Below are 23517 nucleotides of genomic sequence, written 5' to 3'. Positions count from 1 at the left end.
AAAATCGCAATAATCGTTTATCGGTTGGTTTGCGCAAAATTTATAGCGTTTACAAAATAGGGGATAGTTGTATTGCATTTTTATTATTTTAACTACTAATGGCGGCGATCAGCGATTTTTTTCGTGACTGCGACATTATGGCGGACACTTTGGACAATTTTGACACATTTTTGGGACCATTGTCATTTTCACAGCAAAAAATGCATTTAAATTGCATTGTTTATTGTGAAAATGACAGTTGCAGTTTGGGAGTTAACCACAGGGGGCGCTGTAGGATTTAATGTTCACCTAGTGTGTGTTTACAACTGTAGGGGGGTGTGGCTGTAGGACTGACATCATCGATCGAGTCTCCCTATAAAAGGGATGACTCGATCGATGCAGCCGCCACACTGAAGCACGGGGAAGCCGTGTTTACATACGGCTCTCCCCGTTCTTCAGCTCCAGGGAGCGATCGCGACGGAGCAGCTATAAACGAATAGCCGCGCCTTCGTCCCGGATCGCTCCCCTCGGGAACCCAACCGCCGCATGTCGCGGAGGGGGGGTCCCGATCGGACCCTCGACCCGCGGAAAGGCAGGGACGTACAGTTACGCCAATGTGCCTGTACGTGCCATTCTGCCGACGTAAATGTACATGCGGCGGTCGGGAAGGGGTTAATGATTCTTACTCTGAATGGTCCAAGGTTATCAGTGGTGTACCCAAAGGTTCAGTGCTGGGACCCTTACTTTTTAATATATTTATAAATGATATTGGGTCTGAGATCAAAAGTAACATTTCTGTCTTTGCAGATGACACCAAGCTATGCAGTGGAATAACGTCCTTACAGGATGTCTCCAATTTACAAGCCGACCTCAATGCTCTGTCTAATTGGACGACTGAGTGGCAGATGAGGTTTAATGTTGATAAATGTAAAGTTATGCACTTGGGGAATAAGAATATGCATGCATCATACATGCTAGGGGGAGTACAACTGGGGGGATCCGTAGTGGAGAAGGATCTGGGGGTTTTGGTAGATCATAGGCTCAATAATAGCATGCAATGCCAACCTGCGGTTTCCAAAGCGAGCAAAGTCCTTTCTTGTATTAAGAGAGGTATGGACTCCAGAGAGAGAGATATCATTTTGCCCCTGTACAAATCATTAGTAAGACCTCATCTGGAATATGCAGTTCAGTTTTGGGCACCAGTTCTCAAAAAGGATATTGGAGAACTGGAGAAAGTGCAGAGAAGGGCAACCAAACTGATAAGAGGCATGGAGGAGCTCAGCTATGAGGAAAGATTAGAAGAACTAAATCTATTCACTCTTGAGAAGAGGAGAATTAGGGGGGATATGATCAACATGTACAAATATATAAGAGGTCCATACAGTGGACTTGGTGTTGAGTTGTTCACTTTACGGTCAACACTGAGGACAAGGGGGCACTCTTTACGTCTAGAGGAAAAGAGATTTAACCTCCAAATACGGAAAAGTTTTTTCACAGTAAGAGCTGTGAAAATGTGGAACAGACTCCCTCCAGACGTGGTTCTGGTCAGCTCAGTAGATTGCTTTAAGAAAGGCCTGGATACTTTCCTAAATGTACATAAAATAACTGAGTACTAAGATTTGCACACTGGGTGGAGCAAGATGGCCGCCGCTCCGGAGCTAGGCCGAAGCCGGGGACTTTCCTAGGCCGAGGCTCCGGAAGAGCTCCACGGATCGCGGGGTGTGCCGATCCGAATGGGGTGACGTATAGAAGCTCCTGAAGAAGCGATATTCATAGCCGCGAAACACCTCTGGAAATACCTCTGGAAATACCCAGGAGCAAATACTATACATTAAAACCTTGGTTTGCGAGCATAATTCGTTCCAGAAACATGCTTGTAATCCAAAGCACTTGTATATCAAAGCATTTTTTTTTACAGGGTATAAAAGAGAAGAGACGCACCTCTAAGTGTAGCAATACGTTTCTAAATGTTGTACCTTCATTAAATGTAACCATATTGCTACACTTCCTCTCTTCTTTTTTATACTCAGTTGTGACATGTTGCTACTCTTATCAAGACATCGCTTGTATATGAAGGCAAAATTGTATTAAAACATTTTGCTTGTCTTGCAAAACACTCTCAAACCAAGTTACTCTCAACCCAAGGTTTTACTGTATCTCAGTGTGGGCTTTGTTTCTGACTTTTCCAATACAGACCCACGGGAAGTATATACTTGGTACTCCCCCTGTATGTTTTATCAAACATGTATTGTATACATACAGTACAGACCAAAAGTTTGGACACACCTTCTCATTCAAATAGATTTCTTTATTTTCATGACTTTGAAAATTATAGATTCACACTGAAGGCATCAAAACTATGAATTAACACATGTGGAATTATACATAACAAAAAAGTGTGAAACAACTGAAAATATATTTCATATTCTAGGTTCTTTAAAGTAGCCACCTTTTGCTTTGATTACTGCTTTGCACACTCTTGGCATTCTCTTGATGAGCTTCAAGAGGTAGTCACCTGGCGCAGCACCCCATCACTCTCCTTCTTGGTCAAATAGCCCTTACACAGCCTGGGGGTGTGTTTGGGGTCATTGTCCTGATGGATGGAATAGCATGCCGCTGCAAGATGCTGTGGTAGCCATGCTGGTTCAGTATGCCTTCAATTTTGATTAAATTCCCAACAGTGTCACCAGCAAAGCACCCCCACACCATCACACCTCCTCCATGCTTCACGGTGGGAACCAGGCATGTAGAGTCCATCCGGTCACATTTTCTGCGTCGCACAAAGACACGGGGGTTGGAACCAAAGATCTCAAGTTTGGACTCATCAGACCAAAGCACAGATTTCCACTGGTCTAATGTCCATTCCTTGTGTTCTTTAGCCCAAACAAGTCTCTTCTGCTTGTTGCCTTTCTTTAGCAGTGGTTTCCTAGCAGATATTCTACCATGAAGGCCTGATTCACACAGTCTCCTCTTACCAGTTCTAGAGATGTGTCTGCTGCAAAAGGTGGCTACTTTGAAGAACCTAGAATATGAAATATATTTTCAGTTGTTTCACACTTTGTTATGTATAATTCCACATGTGTTCATTCATAGTTTTGATGCCTTCAGTGTGAATCTACAATTTTCATAGTCATGAAAATAAAGAAAACTCTTTGAATGAGAAGGTGTGTCCAAACTTTTGGTCTGTACTGTATGTATTTATGTGAACTATTAAAAACGTTGTAAAATTTTAGATGTGCCTTTAAAGTACATTTTTCCCGAACTTTCAAATTCTATCGGTTTCAAAAAATTATTAGATAAGCACCTGAACGACCACAACATACAGGGATATAAAATGTAATACTGACATATAATCACACATATAGGTTGGACTTGATGGACGTGTGTCTTTTTTCAACCTCACCTACTATGTAACTATGTACACAGGACAGTTGAAAAAAAATTCTGACCGCTGGTTTAGCAGCAGGTATGAGCGTTTGAGGTTAGAAGCGGTTTTTAAATATTTCCTCAGGAGACCCTTTCAAATGCATGAACAACAAGTACATTATTTCAGCCATTATGTGAGAGAAGAGAGCAGCAGAGAGAGGAGAGTGCTTGTAGATAGCTGTCTTCTTTTTTGTGTTTTCACTATGGATCCCATTAAGAGCATGTATGAGGAATTTCTCCTGATGTTGCTGAGGCTTTGAAGATGTAGAAAATTGCGTGAGAGGACCAGAGTTTGTCGCTACTGGACTCATCCATTGATGCAGGCAACAGCATATGGTGAAATATATATTTTTTTAAATGTACCGGTATATGTTCAAAAATTATCAGAATTTATTTCCCCTGTAAAAACGCTTATAAAACGCAAATTCAATTTTCTGCAGTTACAAGCATTTGGCTGATCATTTTAATCACCCCTGCCAGTGTTAAATGGTTTGTCTAATCCATGCAAACTGACTCTTCTGAAGAACTCAAGCTTTTGAAAAAAACAGACCTGCTGGCCAGATCACCAAATGAAAATAGAAGAAAGAAAGCCTAAATAAGAAAAAGTAATGCCGCCATCATATCTAGGAATTGGTAAGCTGCAATATAATTAATGTTTGCTTTTGGGTTTAATACTGCTTGAAATTGGTTGCAACCCTTACATATATCCAGTGAAGTGACTGGCCTTAGGTGATACACAGAGATTAAAGTGGTTATAAACCCTTACAATCCCCCTTTTGCCACAGGTAAGCCTATAATAAGGCTTACCTGTAGCTACCCCAGATATTTCCTAAACCTGCCCCTGTTTCTGCAACGTCATCGGCACATGTGCACTGAAGCAATGGCGTTGCTTCAGTGAGTGTGCCGTTACCAGCGGCTCCTGCACGCATGCGCGGGAGTGACATCATTGCAGCTCTGGCCAATCACAGCACTGGAGCCGCGATACCCGGAAGTAACTCCGGGAGTGATGTCGTCGGCTGGTGCTGTGTACGGGCATCGCAGCGGGGACTTCGATCTCAGGTGAGTATTACATAATGAGCTAGTGTGCTATATATACACTAGCTCCTTATGCCTTTGTCTTGCAGGTCTTTTTTACTATGTGGGTTTACAACCACTTTAAACAAATCCTCCTTCTTAAAGCGGGAGTTCACCCATTTATTAATTTTTTCCCCTTTTCCCCTTAGATTCCTGCTTGTTCGGTCTAGGGGAATCGGCTATTTGTATTAAAATATGAGCAGTACTTACCCGTTTTCGAGATGCATCCTCTCCGTCGCTTCCGGGTATGGGTCTTCGGGAGCGGGCGTTCCTTCTTGATTGACAGTCTTCCGAGAGGCTTCCGACGGTCGCATCCATCGCGTCACTCGTAGCCGAAAGAAGCCGAACGTCGGTGCGGCTCTATACTGCGCCTGCGCACCGACGTTCGGCTTCTTTCGGAAAATCGTGACGCGATGGATGCGACCGTCGGAAGCCTCTCGGAAGACTGTCAATCAAGAAGGAACGCCCATTCCCGCAGCCCATACCCGGAAGCGACGGAGAGGATGCATCTCGTAAACGGGTAAGTAATGCTCATATTTTAAAACAAATAGCCGATTCCCCTAGACAAAACGAGCAGGAATCTAAGGGGGAAAAGTGCCCTCTAAGGGTGAACCACCGCTTTAAGTTTTACCTGTTTATCTGCGGTCTTATCTACATCCATTCAAAATGCATAATTTATAAAGTTTGTCTGAGCTGTCAGAAATAAGGGGGCAGAGAGCTGAAGTTACACTCTGCAGAGCGCAGACAGCTGATTGGAGGGAAGAGACACTCCCGCCCTTCACACAGTTTACAGGAACAGAGTTGAGGTTGTCAATCAGCTAGAGGTCCCTCCCCGTCACCATTTTTCTTTTGGTGTCAGGAAAACTTGTCAGAAGCAGATCATGCTGACAGCAGATGAATGAAGCAGTAGACAGAAATGATAACACACCATAGAGGGATATGTTTTGTTCATATTTAATGTCAGAGTTTTACAACCATTTTAAAATTACTTTCAGAGCCCTTAAATACTGTGTTACAGTATCAGATGTTTCCCATTTCCTTTATGTTTTCCAGATCTAACTTTAACTTTCTTTATTCAGTAGCACATATTTCTCCTCTATTTGTGAGGATTTAAATGTTTTATTTTTGTTTGTTTTTTAGAAAATCTTCAAACAATTCCATCACTTCGGACTGGAAATGTGCAGCCATTTCTTTACTTCCGTTTCCCTCCCTTCCTGACTAGGCTACATGTTGTGAGTAAATGTTGCTAGGATGGTTATGCTTGCACCATTTTTCACTTGGTGCTAAATATATAATAGCAATTTTCACCAAATTCCTAAATTTGGCACAATCGGCCAAAGGTTCTGTGGCAAATTTACCTGCGCTGTGACATTTCGCCTGCAAAGGAAAACCTGATTTTAGAATCTCTAATTCTCTTCTGGAATTCATTACTGCATAGGTCAGTAATAATGTTAATGTCCACAATCTGGGCACAGATGAACTTTAAGCTTACAATGCACTACTACTGTAACTGTCAGATGCAAAAATCACGGTGCCCATCTAGTAAGTTGTTTTGTTCTGAGCTGGCAGAAAAAAAGAACTATGCAATGCATTTATTGGGCTGAAGCCCTGCAGACTTAGCAGAAGCTACAGCAATAATTATACACACACATCACAAAATACATAGATAAAGGAAAAAGTACAGTATGTGTCCTTCATAAGTATTAACCACTTGGCGCCCACGCTAGTGCCCATCACTTCCACCCATCAGTGCCCATCACTGCCAGCTATCAGTGCCACCTTTTAGTGCCACTTCTCAGTGCCCATCAATGCCACCTATAAATGCCCTTCAGTGCTACCTCTCAGTGCCGCCTTTTAGTGCCCACCAGTGCCACCTTGTCCGTGCCCATCAGTGCAGCCCATCGGTGCCCATCAGTGCAGCCTCATCAGCGTACATCAATGAAGGAGAAAAATTGCCCGTTTGCAAAATGTTATAACAAAATATAAAAAATAATAATAAAAAAATAATAATAAAAATCGGTATTTTAATATATTTTTTTAACAAAAAATAAAAGCCGCAGAGGTAATCAAATACCACTAAAAGAAAGCTCTATTTGCGGGGGGAATGATAAAAATTTCATTTTAGTACAGTGTTGTATGACCACGCAATTGTCATTCAAAGTGCATCAGCGCTAATAGCTAAAAATTGGTCTGGGCAGGAGGGGGGTTTAAGTGCTCAGTAAGCAAGTGGTTAAAGTTACAAACATGCACACAAAGGTGTTCTTTCTCCCTCTTTTTTTTCTGACCTTTGTGGATTTTCCTTCTAGTTATTTGGTAACTTTTGATGTGATGGTGCTGCCTAATTTTAAACACTGTTTTAAAGAGCCCCATGGTAATAAATCATTAAAATGTAGAATAAATGTAGAATGCTGTAAATAGCTCAAGCTGGGTACACATTGCCCCGCAAATTCCTGCTGAACAGCAGTTGGTTTCGACAGAAGCCGGTCCAAAGCCTGGTACACGCAACCCTAATATTGGGTCGGTGTACAGCATCCTGTCTGGCTTCTGTCGAAACAGCATCAGATCAGCGCTTTCAGCCAGTGTTCTAGTAGGGATGGGGGGGTGAGTTTGTATAGTTAGTACAGTGAGCTCCCCAGGGACATGCTGGAAAACCAGCATCCAATCAGCACTTGCAGCCAATGCTTGCGAGCGCTGATCAGTGTATTCTGGCAGGGGCAGACAGCGAGTCCTGCTGTCAGAATGCAATAGCACAGCAGAGGAATATCGCTGCACCAACGTGTCGGTACCACAATCTGTCAATTGTTTTTTTTTTTGTTTACCCGCTGGGTTGAATGAGCAAATGAAAATAAAATTGCAGTGGGCTTTATGTTTGAACGCACTACTTTTTCCAGCAAATTTAGCACCACAAGATAACTTTGTTAGTCTGAATGTGTAGAACTGAGACAATTGCATATCATAGAATCAATACACATTATATAAAATAAATGATAGGCTTTAATGTGAAATGTGATCAGATTACATACCTCTCATGGCTGCATGACATGGTGACTGGCGTGGGGATTATGACCTGAGGCTTATGGTCAGCTTTCTCTTGTCCAAGCAGGTAAACAAGATGAAGTTCAGACGAGCCCAAAATCTGTACATCATGCCAGTTTCTCACTGAGAAAACAAAATATTCCTTTAATACGGCAACTTAGTCATTTCTGATACATTAAAGCCTCATGCACACATTAAAAATGCTCCTTCTAGGGATGCCCAGTATTTTTTTTTTGCCTCTAAATGCTCTTCAATCTTAGCCTGTGTCCATACACACATAGGTGTTTAGAAGCGTTGAGACAATAGACCAAAAAATAAAAAATAAAACACTGCCAACGCATCCAGGAGCAGCAGCGTTTTAAAAAGAAAAAAAAGAAAAACGCTTGACGGGTGTAAATACAAAAAAAAAAGTGCCTGAACGTGTGTTAACGTTAGGCAAGTCAAGCTCTTAAAAAGGAGTTGTAAATAAAACATTTTGTTTTGCTGAAATGACAGTTTACAGTGTATAGAGACATAATAGTTAACTGATTCCTTTTAAAAACGATTAAAAATAGATACAAATCAATCATATAATGTACCTGTAGTTTTTAGTTTCATTTTTGCATGTTGTTTCCTGCCTCTGCTGTACAGAGCCACAGAGCCAATACAGGGCAGTGATGGTTTGGAAAACGAAACTGATTGGTGCTGAGGGGTTTTAGACACACAGTAATCACACCTCCTTGATTAGTGATCATAGAGAGAAAGCTCCCAGTACTGTGGTTATCAGGAAACAGACAACCAGGAAGTGTGGAGATCAGAGAAGAATTACAGCAACTTGAGAGCAAAAACGAACAATGAGGACATGAAAACAGCACTGCATTAAAGGTAAAGGAAGCTATTAAGATAAAAATAAAAAAAATCCTTTACAAACCCTTTAACTACTTGCCGTCGCCGCACCGTCATAATACGTCCACAAGGTGGCTCTCCTAGGCGAGATCACGTATTATGACGTCCTACCCTTTAGCCGCCACTAGGGGCGCACGCGCGCCGCCGGAGGCGCGCGCACGCGCCCCCCGCTCGCCCCCGACTCCCGTGCGTGTGCCCGGCGGGCGCGATCGCCGCCGGGCACACGCGATCGCTCGGTACAGAGCGGGGAACGGGAGCTGTGTGTGTAAACACACAGCTCTCGTTCCTGTCAGCAGGGGAAATGCTTTTCTTCGGTTCATACACTGTATGAACCGAGGATCAGTGTTTCCCCTAGTGAGGCCACCCCCCCCCCCACAGTAAGAACACACCCAGGCATACTTAACCCCTTCCCCGCCCCCTAGTGTTAACCCCTTCACTGCCAGTGGCATTTTTATAGTAATCTAATGCATTTTTATAGCACTGATCGCTATAAAAATGCCAATGGTCCCAAAAATGTGTCAAAAATGTCCGAAGTGTCCGCCATAATGTCGCAATACCAAAAAAAAAATCGCTGATCGCCGCCATTACTAGTAAAAAAAATATTAATAAAAATGCCATAAAAATACCCCCTATTTTGTAAACGCTATAACTTTTGCGCAAACCAATCAATAAACGCTTATTGCGATTTTTTTTTACGAAAAATATGTAGAAGAATACGTATCGGCCTAAACTGAGGAAAAAAAATGTTTTTTTATATATTTTTGGGGGATATTTATTACAGCAAAAAGTAAAAAATATTCATTTTTTTCAAAATTGTCGTTCTATTTTTGTTTATAGCGCAAAAAATAAAAACCGCAGAGGTGATCAAATACCACCAAAAGAAAGCTCTATTTGTGGGAAAAAAAGGACGCCAATTTTGTTTGGGAGCCACGTCGCACGACCGCGCAATTGTCTGTTAAAGCGACGCAGTCCCGAATCGCAAAAAGTACTCTGGTCTTTGGGCAGCAATATGGTCCGGGGGGTAAGTGGTTAAGCAAGAATGCATTTCAATGGCCAGAATAAATAATTACACCCAAGAGCTTGATGCACCGAAACACATCTAAATGTATCCAGACAGACACATTTATATGCGTCAAGCATTTTTTCTGACAAAATGCTACTGCCAGGAGGAAAGGCGTTAAGGAGAGCTTGGCAAACACCCTGTGTGCATGAGGCCTAAAGCTTAATAGGCTAAAAACTAAAACTAAAATAAATATACTTACCAGAAATTGCTGTTACTAGGCAGATCGTTCTAATCTGCCTCTTCTGCGGTGAGGTTCTGTGTTCTCCTCGCCGTTGCCTCCTGGGAAATGGAAGCGGGCTGCCTTCTGGGACACAAAGGACGGTGTTCCCATTCACAAATAGCCACGCGAATCGCGCATGCGCAGTAGGAAATGGGTAGTGAAGCCGTAAGGTGAGGATGTCGGCGGCACCGGGACCTGGTCCGAGGGACGGATCTTCCTCGACCAGCCGACATCGTGGGCAACCTGGACAGGCAAGTGTGCTTATTAAAAGTCAGCAGCTACAGTGTTTGTAGCTGCTGACTTTTATTTATTTTTTGTACCGCCGGACCTCCACTTTAAGTACAATTTGATATTGTGAAACTGCATGTCTGATATGTCTGATTTTTGGCCTTGAGTCAAAGTATCTTTTGACTGAAACTCTGAAGAGCACAAGTGATTCACAGATCAGAAAATAATAAAGAACCTGGTCTCCTTTCACAACATTTCTCTGTATTAGTCCCTGGCTAAAATAGAACCAAAGATATATGGACCATTAACCTATTACTAACAATATGAATTATCTTACATACAAACAGTTCCTTCCTCTATCCTTGAGAATCTCCATCACGTATCTTGTTTCCAGTCCCAAGGTATCTCCTCTTCCTTCCATTACAGTCTACTCAGATTTGCCATCTAACTTGGAGCTGCACTATCACACATTTCTCTGTGGTTCTGGATCACCAATCTTCTACTTTAGTGGATAAAGGTATATTATTTCTTTCAATAAACTGTATAGTTAAAAATGCATTGACATGTGGAGTATATTTAGAATTCTTTATTTGCTAGTATTTGTTATTTTGCAAGCAACTCCCTGTTTCCCTTGAGTGTTTCATGCTGCACATGTTCTATTCATTTTTCTTTCCATTCAGCATTCTGTAGATGAATGAGGTAACCCTGTCTTAACATTAATGAATATGTCTATATGTTTATTCTGCTGTGCCTTTCTCGCATACATCAACGTCTAGTAACAGCGGTTCAGTGCACTTAGGCCATATGATTCGGGAAAAGAAGGACGGAATCTGAAACTGCTGAAAGAGTGAGTTGTGTTCACATTCTCAGAGAATGGATAGGCTCACTTTAACAGTGACAGGATTAGAACCTTTCCTTTGGGGGATTTACTGTTTAAAAAAAAACATTTGGTATAATAATAACTAGCTTTTCTATAAACTATACAAACAGATTGTTGTCTGAGATGGACTTCATTTTATGTTTGCCAAATGATATGCAGTGTACAATCAAGGTATGGCAAAACTTCTGACAACAATGTGCCTCCCTGTTGTCTCCTAATCTTATGAGCACTGTTACATAAACCTGTATAGAAAGAGCACCAACTGATAGACATAGGACAATTGGCGCCTGTGTTGACTGGCTTTTGTTTGCTTCAGAACTGCTTCCCTCCCCATACAAGTCTATGGCAATACAGCCAAGTGTAATTCAGGTCACAAAGAGGTCAGATGTCATTGAATTCTGAATTCTCAAACATATGTCAAAAGCACATGCACAGCTTAAACCTCATAGACATAGGTGCCTTTCTTAGCTGAAATTGAAGCTTATCAACCAGTTCTCTTTCAGCCTATGGTCGATCGGGAGGGGAAACGTCTTATGACGTCCTCCCAGAATGGAGTCATGCAGCGGTCTGATCTATCACTGGTTGCGTCCATCGGACACAGCCGATTACTAATCGCTGTAACAGCCCCCTGCTGGTACCATGTAACAGCTGTAACCAATCACGGCAGGTCACATGACAGTTGTAAACAATATGTGGCTTCCCTTTAAGCCATCCATTGTGGAAATTAATGTTGCTAGCTGTGATTGGTCACAGTGATCACATGGTACAGACTGGGCTAAACAATGCCCATCTGTGCCAGTATAATACTTGTACTAAGCAATGCAATTCATTACTATAAGCAAACATAACGTGTAAAAAAATTAATTAAAAGATACTGATCACTTTCCCAGATTAGTACAATGTAACTGTGGAAACATTGTGTAGCGCCTATTTACCTTACAGTACTGGTGCTAGTGAAATTTAAGGGCAGATCAGAGTGTAGTTAAACTCTGATCCAGATTGTTAGTAGCAAAATGCGGTCTCATTGGCTGTGCTATGAGTCCATTCTGCAGGTGGTAGCAGTGGAGTCAAGGTTTGGGTGCTCTTCCCAACAGCCAATCACGAGGGTTTGTCCTCGCTGTGCATGCTGGGAGGGGTATTTATGGGGCAGACACCATTGGTTCTGGGTCTTCTTCGTCCAGTGTGGAACCTACCTTCAGGGTGGTCACATCGCAGCGCCCCGGCGTTATGGCCTAACTGGCCGGGGCGTGCATGCCACGCAGTGTTCCTGGTTCCCGGGGCCATGCTGACCCGGAGCATCTGAACAGTGGTGGGGACCCAGTGAGTAACGGGGTTCCCAATCTGAAGATCCCAAGCTGTACTGCTGTTCGGTGGGGAGTCAGTCTGAGGAGCGCTATTGAGAGGCTGGCAGTTCAAAAAGGGCCTGGACAAACCACCGGGGATCGAGGTAGCCGGACACCGAGGGATTCATCACCTGTCGGTTGGTACCTGGGCGACAAGTTGAAGGAGATCCAGACGTAACTCAAGTAAGGAGGTATATCTCCAATAATCCAACCTGTAGGGGACCTGGGGCAGAGGTATCTTCTGAGGCTCATTGACAGGGGTCTGTGGCAGAGACTTTCTACTAAGTTCAAGTTCACCAAGGAGGGTCTGTTGCAGAGACTTATTCCTATAATTGTCCGAGTGATACTCCGACTGCCAGGTCAGTGAGAGAGGCCTGTCCGGGTACACTAAACCCACTCCGGCGGAAGTGGTGAAGAGAAGTGCTACGTTTGGGAGCAGAACTGTTTTCCCATCATTAAACCTGAATCTGCTATACTCCCATCTTCTTCAGCTTTACTTTCCTCACCACAAGTTTACAGTTTTTACCTGGCTGAGTAATAAAGAGCACAGCAAAGAGCACCTGTCTGGACATTCCTTTACTTCTACTACATTCAATACGCATCATTCACCCCTAGGAATTTCGGAGGAGCCACGAGGTAACATGCCGCCCAAAAATCCAGCAGCTCCAATGGGAGTAATGCTACAATTATATTACTCTGGTTAAAAAATAAATAAAAATAAGAATAAATGGTAAATAAAATTATATAATAAAAATAAAACTGAAAAAAAAAATTTTTTTATTTCCATACTATCACCAGTCAGTGTCCCTGATCACCGCCACACCCATTATATGATGATGCGGTACTGCACTGGTGACAGTAACATTAAAAAAAAAAAAAACGTTGAAAAACAACCCCCTAGCATTTCTGGCCTTGGCCATCTTGAGTAAGGGCAGAGGATTCATCTAGCATGGCCATCTTGAGTAAGGGCAGGGGATTCATCTAGCATTTTCTTCCTGGAATCCATCTGCCCTTAGCTCAGCTAGTGTGCTTAGCTGAGAAAACCCCTCCTTCCCTTCTGAAGACTTCTGGGATGTATGACATTTGCACAGTCAAGAAACTAGGAAGTAACTAACGAAATGTAAAAAATGTATATATAAAATATACTTTCTTATGTATTTACTAATGCTAGCAGCATGAGGGTTAAAAATAATCAATGTTGATTAAGAAAGTGAAGTTTAACTCCCTTGCATGTGCGCCGGAGTGATATCATACAAACCTGGCCAAAGATCTTGAATCTGGAAGAAGACAATGAGATGATGGAGATTGCCACCATTGCATCACTGGAGAGGAGGCAGGTAAAGTAGGAAAGCTAACAGATATGAATTTAGAGAAACTGACAGAAATCTGAAAATCTATGTACAGTTATTTTAATAAAATTACAGTCCAGAAAGTTGATGAACAACAAGTCCCAGAGTATAATAAAGTACAACGATAAGAACGCAATCCAGAAGGTAGATGAACTACAGGTCCCAGAATATAACTTCACTGGTGAAGACAGAAATCAGTAATGGTGACAATTACTATTTAGTTATTTTACTATTTCTTTACATCTGACATTTTGAAATGTATTTCTAGTTCAAAAAGGTAGGAATATGCTTTTACTTACCTTCTATAAGATCGATGTATACTAGAAATGCAGAATATACTTGAGAACTGTCAGCTACATCCAATGATATCATCTCCTTGAACTGTGAAAGAGAATTCAAAAGAAAACATAAAAGGAGATCCTGTTCAGCTGAGAAAAACTACTGCAGATTTATTGATGATTATTATCGGCTTCTGTTCTATATATACTGAAATGTCAAAGTAGTTTGGGAAATCAGTTTTAATCTGGTGCTACGTAGAACTTGCTTATCTTATTAACATTGTAGAGAAAAAAAAGACACCAATCAAAATTTCCATTACAGTAAACTAAAGCCTAGTACACATGAGGTGACATTCGGCCCGTGTGTACTTCAGCCGGTTCCAACAGGTCTGCCGACCGACTTCCGATCAGCACTTTCAGCCAATGGCTGACCAAAGTGTACTGGCGGGGGGCGGGGGCATCCAATATGGTTGCTATGCTCTCTCTCTCTCTCTCACCAAGGATGAGGTCATCAAGAAGAGCAGAGGATAGCAAGGGGTTTTGTGGGTAAGTGGATGGAGAGACAGAACAGTGAATTCCTGCTAAGAGAACACAGACTGTGTAAGTGCTGCAGTTTCACCTCAATGAGACATACATAGAGACTGTTAATGATTTCATGTTCTTGTTTGGAAAATACTTTATGTTGGATGGTTCACTGAATGTTATTTCTTCAATACATGGGCTTTCAAATACAATGCTGTGTGGATTACTGTCTATGTGAAGATATATTTCTCAATTTGGATTTCACTTGCTATTCACAAGCCCCAATTGAGTGGAGGCACTTTGCTTGTTAAAGATCCTGTCCTGATCACACAGATTATAAAGACTCTGCTCCTAAATACTATACAGGTGACACCATCATACCCCTTTAGGGCTCTTTCACAGGGAGCGTAACTGTATTGATCCGCTCTGTTAGCCCGTTTGGCTCAGCGGGGATTCCTCCGTTAATCCCCGCTGAGCTGTCGGCTGAAAAACCGGATCCTGACGGAGGCGGGTGATTACGGACGTTACCGGATGCTCCATCCGCTAACGGCCGTGATCCCATAGGGAACCATTGTAAGTCCGTAAACGGACTTATGAAAAGCGGACTGTTTGTCCGCTGGTGTGAAAGGGCCCTTACTCTGACACCCCTAACTAAAATCTAGTGGAACCAATTGCCTTCAGAAGTCACCTTATTAGTAAATAGAGTCCACCTGGAGGTGTCTTGAAGCTGTCATTACCAACAAAGGATTTTGTACCAAGTATTAAATACATTTCAGTTAGCGCGTTTAAAGCGGTAGTAAAGCCGCTGTTTTTTTTTTTTTTTTTACATCCCTGAAAAGCAAAAGCCATAATGAGCTAGTATGCACCGCATACTAGCTCATTATGAAATACTTACCTTGAAACGAGGTTAGGGGAACTTACCTGGTCCACGCCGAGGGAGATGTCATCTTGCCTCGGCGTGTCTTCCGGGTATCGCCGCTCCAGCGCTGTGATTGGCTGGAGCGGCGATGACGTCACACGTAGGAGACTTCTGTCCGGCAAGGTCCGGTGGCTGCCGGTCCTTTAACCGAAGATCCCCGCTGCGCATGCGCCGCTGCAGTCAGCGGCGCATTGCGAGGGGAATATCTCCTGAACCGTACAGGTTTAGGAGAAATTTTTTATACTTACAGGTAAGCCTTATTATAGGCTTACCTGTAGGTGAAAGTGGTAGTACAGAGTATACTACCACTTTAATACCTTTTCTCCTGTGTCATTCCATTTTATTACAGATAACTTAATATCTGAACTTATTTGTTTTGGTTTCATTGATGTATGGATTGCATGGGTTATTACTGACATGTGGTATACATTTCATGTCAATAGCACTTTAAGGCCCCTTTCATACGGGGCAGATCCGCCAGCTCAGCGGGAGATCTCTCTGTTGATCTACACTGAGCCGGCGGATGACAGGTCCTTCTCTGTTCAGTGAGGGGGGAGGGGCTTGTTGAGTGCCGCTGCTTACTATGGAGAGATCGGACTAAAATGGACAGCATGTCCATTTTCATCAGATCTCACCCGATCCACCAGGATGGATGGCGACCATCCACCAGGATCGGATGTCAGTGGACATGTCACCGCTGACATCCGACGCTCCATAGACAAGCATGGAGCGGCCGTTCAGGTCCGCAGAAAAAACTGACAGGAGGACCTGAACGGTCCGGCAGTGTGAAAGGGGCCTATATATTTACCTAGAAAAGTGGTGATGTTTTCAATAATTTTACCCAGTGTGTGTGTGTGTGTGTGTGTGTGTGTGTGTGTGTATGTGTATGTATGGCCTTGTACCATTTTTTTAGAGGAGGTAATTCTCTTTTTTGTAAAAGTGACCCACGCACAAGGGTGGATCCAGAGTCTAGTCTCGGGAGGGGCACTGCCAGAAAATAAGGTGTTGCTTACAGAACTCAATTAGGTGTCTGGTGTGTCCGCTGCAATGTTGCAGTACCGCTAAAAAATCAATGATCGCCGCCATTACTAGTAAAAAATATTTAAATATAAATGCCATAAATCTATCCCATAGTTTGCAGACGATTGTCAGGGACTGCAGACATGGTACAGGAGATGGTCAGAGACTGCAGACGTGGTACAAGAGATGGTCTGAGACTGCACACATGATACAGGAGATGGTCAGAGACTGCAGACAGGGTACAAGAGATGGTCAGAGACTGTAGACATGGTACAAGAGATGGTCAGAGACTGCAGACATGGTACAAGAGATGGTCAGAGACTGCAGACATGGTACAAGGGATAGTCAGAGACTGCAGACATGGTACAAGACATGGTCAGAGACTGCAGACATGGTACAAGAGATGGTCAGAGACTGCAGACATGGTACAAGGGATAGTCATTGTACAAGGGATGGTCAGAGACTGGAGACATTGTACAAGAGATGGTCAGAGACTGAAGACATGGTACAAGAGATCAATGCAGCCTCATCAGTGCCCATCATTGCAGCCTCACTGTACATATGAATGCAGCCCCACTTTTGTATATTAATGCAGTCCCACTTTTGTATATGAATGCAGCCCCACTTTTGTATATGAATGCAGCCCCACTTTTGTATATGAATGCAGCCCCACTTTTGTCTATGAATGCAGCCCCACTTTTGTCTATGAATGCAGCCCCACTTTTGTATATGAATGCAGCCCCACTTTTGTCTATGAATGCAGCCCCACTTTTGTCTATGAATGCAGCCCCACTTTTGTCTATGAATGCAGCCCCACTTTTGTCTATGAATGCAGTCCCACTTTTGTCTATGAATGCAGTCCCACTTTTGTCTATGAATGCAGTCCCACTTTTGTCTATGAATGCAGTCCCACTTTGTCTATGAATGCAGTCCCACTTTGTCTATGAATGCAGTCCCACTTTTGTCTATGAATGCAGTCCCACTTTTGTCTATGAATGCAGTCCCACTTTTGTCTATGAATGCAGTCCCACTTTTGTCTATGAATGCAGTCCCACTTTGTCTATGAATGCAGTCCCACTTTGTCTATGAATGCAGTCCCACTTTGTCTATGAATGCAGTCCCACTTTTGTCTATGAATGCAGTCTCACTTTTGTATATGAATGCAGCCCCACTTTTGTATATAAATGCAGCCCCACTTTTGTATATGAATGCAGCCCCACTTTTGTATATAAATGCAGCCCCACTTTTGTATATAAATGCAGCCCCACTTTTGTATATAAATGCAGCCCCACTATGAATAAGCACTACACGAGAGTGTGAAACACGTTAGCTCTTTTCCTGATTTTTTGCTGTGATATTTCCATGTTGTGACCAGTTTTTATTAAAAAGGAACAAATTTTTATTTTTGGAGTGCGGCCGTCCCGGTTCTTCCATATATATTTTTGCATACTATTGCAGTGCCTGCACCCAAGGGTTTGGATTCCACCTTGCAGTTCTCTGGGATCTCTGAGCGGTAAACTATCTTTCTGTCACTGCGGGTAACGATCATGGGTGGCTGGTGGACATAGAGTTCGGCCCACCCGCTGATTGGCTTCCCTGCTGGCCAGTGGGCACGCGCCAACAAAATAGAGTTCCTGAGCCAACGTACAATGACAGCAATTCGCAGGAACGAGCCGACCTGCCGCAGTACAATGATGTGGCTGGTTGGCAGGTGGTTTACGTGCCCTACCTCCCTGTGCTCACGTGCTAATACAAAAGTGCACGTACAGTTGGTCCCACGTACGTATGTAAACACATGTAAGGTATCAATGCAAATGTCAGAGTGTCCCTCATTCCGTTGTAATCTATATAGCTGTTTATAAAATGCACTGCTGTCGCACTTTGAATGACAACAAAGCTGTAATGCAACACTGTACCCAAACAAAATATTTATCATTTTTTTGAGACAGATTGAGACTTCTTTTGGTGGTATTTAAAGCAGTAGTAAATCACATTTTTATTTTATTTTTTCGCAACCTGCAAGGCAATGCCATTATGTGCTAGTAAGCATTGCATACTAGCACATTATGTGAAACTTTCCTTAGAATGAAGCCTTGCAGCGGCTAGTTGTCACTGCTGAAGGTGTTTCCATCTTTACCGGTCTTCCTTTTCCGGGTTCATGGCTCTGGCTGTGTGAGCGGCTGGAGCTGCGATGACGTCAATCTCATGCATGTGCACGAGAGCCGCCGTTTACAACACAGGACTCTGAAGGAGAAGCCCGGGTGGCCGTTCTTTCAGAACGCACGTGCCAGTGACGTTGCTGGCTGCATCTACAGTAAATATCTCTTAAACCAGGGGTGCCCAACTAGTGGCCAACGACCTCCTGCTCTGGGATGGAATAGACTACTGTTATTAAAGGTCAGTTTTATTAATAAAATCACAGTGTATATATGGGCATATCTGTTCTGCAGTGGTTACTGGGCTGCTTTCAAACTGATCCTCGGGTGCGGAGCAGTATACATGCCGATTACCTTCACTGAGTCATAGACTTCTGTTATTACCAGCTTTCTGAAAGTGCACAAAAACTACAGAATATAACAGAAGTCTATTGCAAAGTGCAGGAAAGCCAAAGGTACCCAGCGTTGCACCCGCGGTGTAGGTAAACCACAGCACATCAGTGCAGTGGCGTAGCGTAGGTTGTCAGCACCCGGGGCAAGGCAAGAAATTAGCGGGGGAGGGAGTGTTCTGCTGTCAGAAATGACATCTTACATTAAAGCAGTGTTTCTCAATTCCAGTCCTCAGCCCCCCCCCCCCCAACAGGTCAGGTTTTCAGGATTTCCATTATTTTGCACAGGTGATTTGATCAGTTTCACTGCCTTAGTAATCACCACAGCCTTTTCATCTGAGGGAAATCTTGAAAACCTGACCTGTTGGGGGGGCCTGAGGACTGGAATTGAGAAACACTGCATTAAAGTGAGAAGCTGGAAGTGATGACTTCTTACCTCTTCTCCCATGCAGCCAGCGAGTTGAAAAGCGGGGTGAGGGGCCGAAAATGACTTCCCACCAGGCGGGGCCTTACGTAATTTGGGGGGCCCTAAGCGGCTTGCATAGTGAGCCTATAGGGCGGATCGGCCCTGCTCCCAGAGTCCCTGACCAACCTGATTACTTTACTGACCATTACACACTACACTGTCCACTATACTAAACTACGCTGACCACTATACTGTCCACCATACTACACTGACCACTGTACTATACTGTCCACTACACTGATCACCATACTACACTACACTGACCACCGTACTATACTGTCCACTACACTGATCACCATACTACACAACACTGACCACCGTACTATACTGTCCACTACACTGATCACCATACTACACAACACTGACCACCGTACTATACTGTCCACTACACTGATCACCATACTACACTGACCACTACACTGATCACCATACTACACTGACCACTACACTGATCACCATACTACACTGACCACTGTATTATACTGTCCACTAAACTGACCACCATACTACACTACACTGACCACCATACTACACTAACAACTTCACTAACCAACATACTACACTGACCACCATACTACACTAACCACTTCACTGACCACCATCCATACTACACTAACCAACATACTACACTACACTGACCACCATACTACACTACACTGACCACCATACTACACTACACTGATGTGCGTTGTGCCATGGTTACGTCAGCCCAGCTGATCGGCAAATCAGCTGTTGTGCTATGACGTAAGGCGCACGCGCCGTTTGTCACTGGCACTATTCGATGGGGGGGGGGGGCACTTCTCGACAGAGCACAGGCAAACCCTGTTTACACTGTGATTGGACACAGCTGGTCACATGGTAAATAGCTGCTGTGATTGGCGCTTTTCCGCGATCTGTGATGGGACACAGCGGTCACCAATGTCTCCGGATGCCAGGGGGTGTGCGAGAAGCATGATCATGGGAGGATGTCAATAGATGCCCTGCCCTCATTGCATTCTGTGACCATGCTGTAGCCGTCAATCGGCTATAGCACGGCCGTAAAAAGGTTAAGAAGGTGTGGCAGTGGGCGTGTCCTATGCCTACATACTTTTGCTAATAGGTGTCCCTCATTCCCTTCTCTAGTAAAACTTAGGAGCAGGGCTCAAGTCCTTCGGGAACGCGTAGGAATGGAGTTCCTGCACTTTTTTCACAGCAGGAATGCAGTTCCCTTTGCAGGACTAGAGCAGCCGAGCCGCCCGAGCCAATTCTTCACTAAGCGGCGATGCCCAGCTCGTGTTACTGTCAGGGGCAGGCAAACCTTAGTAATCCTTTATGTTACTGGCCGCTTCCTGTAGACATTGCGGTATCGAGGAAGTGACAGAATACCTGATGAATCCATATACAGAAAGTGGCCAGTAACATAAAGGATTACCAGTGGCGGCCCGTCCATAGAGGGCGCCCGGGCGCCGCCCCCCCTCCCCCAATCAGTAAAAAAAAAAAATTAAAAATAAATGTTTATTTAAACATGTCCCTTTAAGGAAAAAAAAAATCCAAAAAAGGTACTTAGGTGCACTGTGTCCGAGCGCCGGGCGCTGGACACAGTGCTGCGTGGGTAGCGCCACGTCTGTGCAATCACGGGATTGAAGACGAGGCGCTACATTGGCAGAAAAAAAATGCCTTTGTGGCGTTCTCCATCGCGCCACTTGCTTCCGGCGCGATGGACTGTCTTGTTATGGCTCGGGTGCACACTCTCTGTGCTAGTCCCGACGTCTCAGGAAGAACCGGAAGGGACGTCGGGACTCAGGAGCTGAGTGCGCCTCGAAGCTGAGCTATGCTGTCTGCCAGCATGCCTGCAGTAACAGGTATGAACCCTCTCCCTGCCTAATTAAAGTATGTCAGATAGCGGGCATGTATGTAAGAGCCGGCAAACGGACCCCTTCCTGCACCCGACTTATAAAAAAAAAAAACTTTGGGCAAAAATACCCCCTACCTGTCAATAGGTGGAAAGAGCAGCAGTAACGGCACCACCCAAACCAGGCTTGTTAAAAAAAAAAAAAAAAGGATTTAACATTGTTTTTATTTAATTTAACTGGTGGAAATAGCAGCCGTGACAGCACCCAACCAAGCACAAAGACCCCCCCCCCGCTTATTCATTTTTTTATTTGGACTCAAGTCACAGCGACTTCGAAGTAGTCCCTGCATTACTTTTGTCCCACTTTGATGTGACTTGAGGTCCATAGACCTCCAGAATACATAGGCATTGCTTCAAGTCGCTGCAAAATCGCAGCAAAAAATTGTGGCAGAATCTTGCGACTTTCAGGCTAACACAGTCTGAAAGTTTGATGCGACTTAAAGCAATGCCTGTGTATTCTGGAGGTCTATGGAGCTCAAGTTGCATCAAAGTCTGACCAAAGTAATGCAGGGACTACTTTGAAGTCGCACAGATATGAACGGTTCTCATTGGAAATCATGGGGTACGACTTGTCATGCAACGTTGAATTCCCAAGTCGCAGGACAAGTAATGCAGTATGTCCGCAGTCTCTGGTAATCTTGTGCAGTATGTGCGCAGTCTCTGGTCATCTTGTGCAGTATGTCCGCAGTATGTCCGCAGTCTCTGATAATCTCGTGCAGTATGTCCGCAGTCTCTGATAATCTCGTGCAGTATGTGCGCAGTCTCTGGTAATCTTGTGCAGTATGTGCGCAGTCTCTGGTCATCTTGTGCAGTATGTGCGCAGTCTCTGGTAATCTTGTGCAGTATGTGCGCAGTCTCTGGTCATCTTGTGCAGTATGTGCGCAGTCTCTGGTCATCTTGTGCAGTATGTGCGCAGTCTCTGGTCATCTTGTGCAGTATGTGCGCAGTCTCTGGTCATCTTGTGCAGTATGTCCGCAGTCTCTGATAATCTCGTGCAGTATGTCCGCAGTCTCTGATAATCTCGTGCAGTATGTCCGCAGTCTCTGATAATCTCGTGCAATATGTCCGCAGTCTCTGATAATCTCATGCCCATTTAGAGTCCTTCATAACTAACAGTGTAATTTTTTAGTTTGTTTGCGCCAATCTGTAAGCCTGCGCTATATACCATGATTTGTGATGCTGGGGCTATATACTCTGTGCTGTGATGCTGAGCTGTATACTCCTGACACTATGAGTGGAAGCAAGTGGAATACAGGGGACGGAGTGGGTGTATTATATAGGGGGTGTGGCTTATGAGAAGTGGGAGGGGCAAAATGTGGAGGGGCGTGGTCTTACGCCCCCCCATCCTAAAATGTCACCAGCCGCCACTGAGGATTACTATGGTACAGTGGATCAAAAAAAAAAACATGCGGTTTAGTAATTATGCATATGAGCGTATCTTTTTTTTTTGGTGGGGGAGTGGATCTTGGGTGGGAGTTCCCACACTTTTTTCCCCAGGACTTGACCCCTGCTTAGGAGGTATGTTAACAATGGAAGGAAAAGGCTCTGGTAGTGATGTGGTTAAAAATGCCAACAACAAACATGATAGATAGAGAGTCTGCAATCCTTAGAACTCCCCTCACATCACATGAGTCCTTCCCTCATTGTATTACACCGAATAGGAATCGTGGTGGGCGGAGCACAAAGGATTATTTAGGAGAGGTCCGCCCTTATACACAGCTTGGTGGTCATCCATGTAATCATCGCCTTATAGTAGCATTAGAGTAATAAGCGAGCCCAGCATTAGCACTGTACCCGTCAGACACTCCCACACCACGTGCTCTACTCCTAACGACACGTCCTATCACCCCCACACGGCACCCGCCACGCCCATTTCCTCACCCGCGGGTGTTCCAGTATCCAGGGCTCCGCCCCCTCCCGAACACCGATGTTCCATTCAGCAGAGAGGCCGACTCGTTCCGTGTCCATGACAACCGGAATATGAGGAGTGCACCCAGGAAAACCTTCCGCGGGTAACAAACATTCCGTATCAGGTTCCGGCTGCTCTTTTGTGTAAAATAAAGAATGATTTCTGAGCGGATCTGACTGCACTTCTCTTTGCTAGAACGTTTTTGTGTCTGGAAGCTGATTTTGAACATTGATGTTATAAAGTTTGTACTTCCAATTGGTGCAGCAAGTAACTGTGATCTAGGGACACGTGGTGAGTGAGTTGGGATTCCACTCCTAGATCTGCAGCCTTTTGTCTCACTTTCCTCCTCATTTGTGCCTCATAGAAAACCTTCCCTAAACTACATAAATAACGGTACACACATAAATAAATTGTAGGCACACTTTTATCATCAATCAAAACCAGTCCCTTTCATAAACGTTCTGCACTGAATTAACCACTTCAA

General features: G+C 44.0%; 1 protein-coding gene across 1 annotated transcript in view; it reads right to left on the bottom strand.

Moving 5' to 3' along the window:
* Nucleotides 1-23141, bottom strand: part of TSEN15 (tRNA splicing endonuclease subunit 15) — a 52856-nt gene extending 29715 nt beyond the window's left edge. The window contains exons 1-3 of the mRNA XM_040359798.1: nt 23006-23141; nt 13783-13864; nt 7503-7638 (exon numbers count right to left, since the gene is read on the bottom strand). Of these exons, the coding sequence (XP_040215732.1) occupies nt 7503-7638; nt 13783-13864; nt 23006-23092 (305 nt within the window). The 5' untranslated portion in view covers nt 23093-23141. The remainder of the gene's footprint in view (nt 1-7502; nt 7639-13782; nt 13865-23005) is intronic.
* Between the last annotated feature and the right edge of the window lie 376 nt (nt 23142-23517).

The sequence above is a fragment of the Rana temporaria genome, chromosome 7 (assembly GCF_905171775.1).
Source record: "Rana temporaria chromosome 7, aRanTem1.1, whole genome shotgun sequence".
Taxonomy (NCBI): domain Eukaryota; kingdom Metazoa; phylum Chordata; class Amphibia; order Anura; family Ranidae; genus Rana; species Rana temporaria.
The sequence above is the reverse complement of the archived record's forward strand: the minus strand, read 5'-3'. Positions and strand labels throughout refer to the sequence as shown.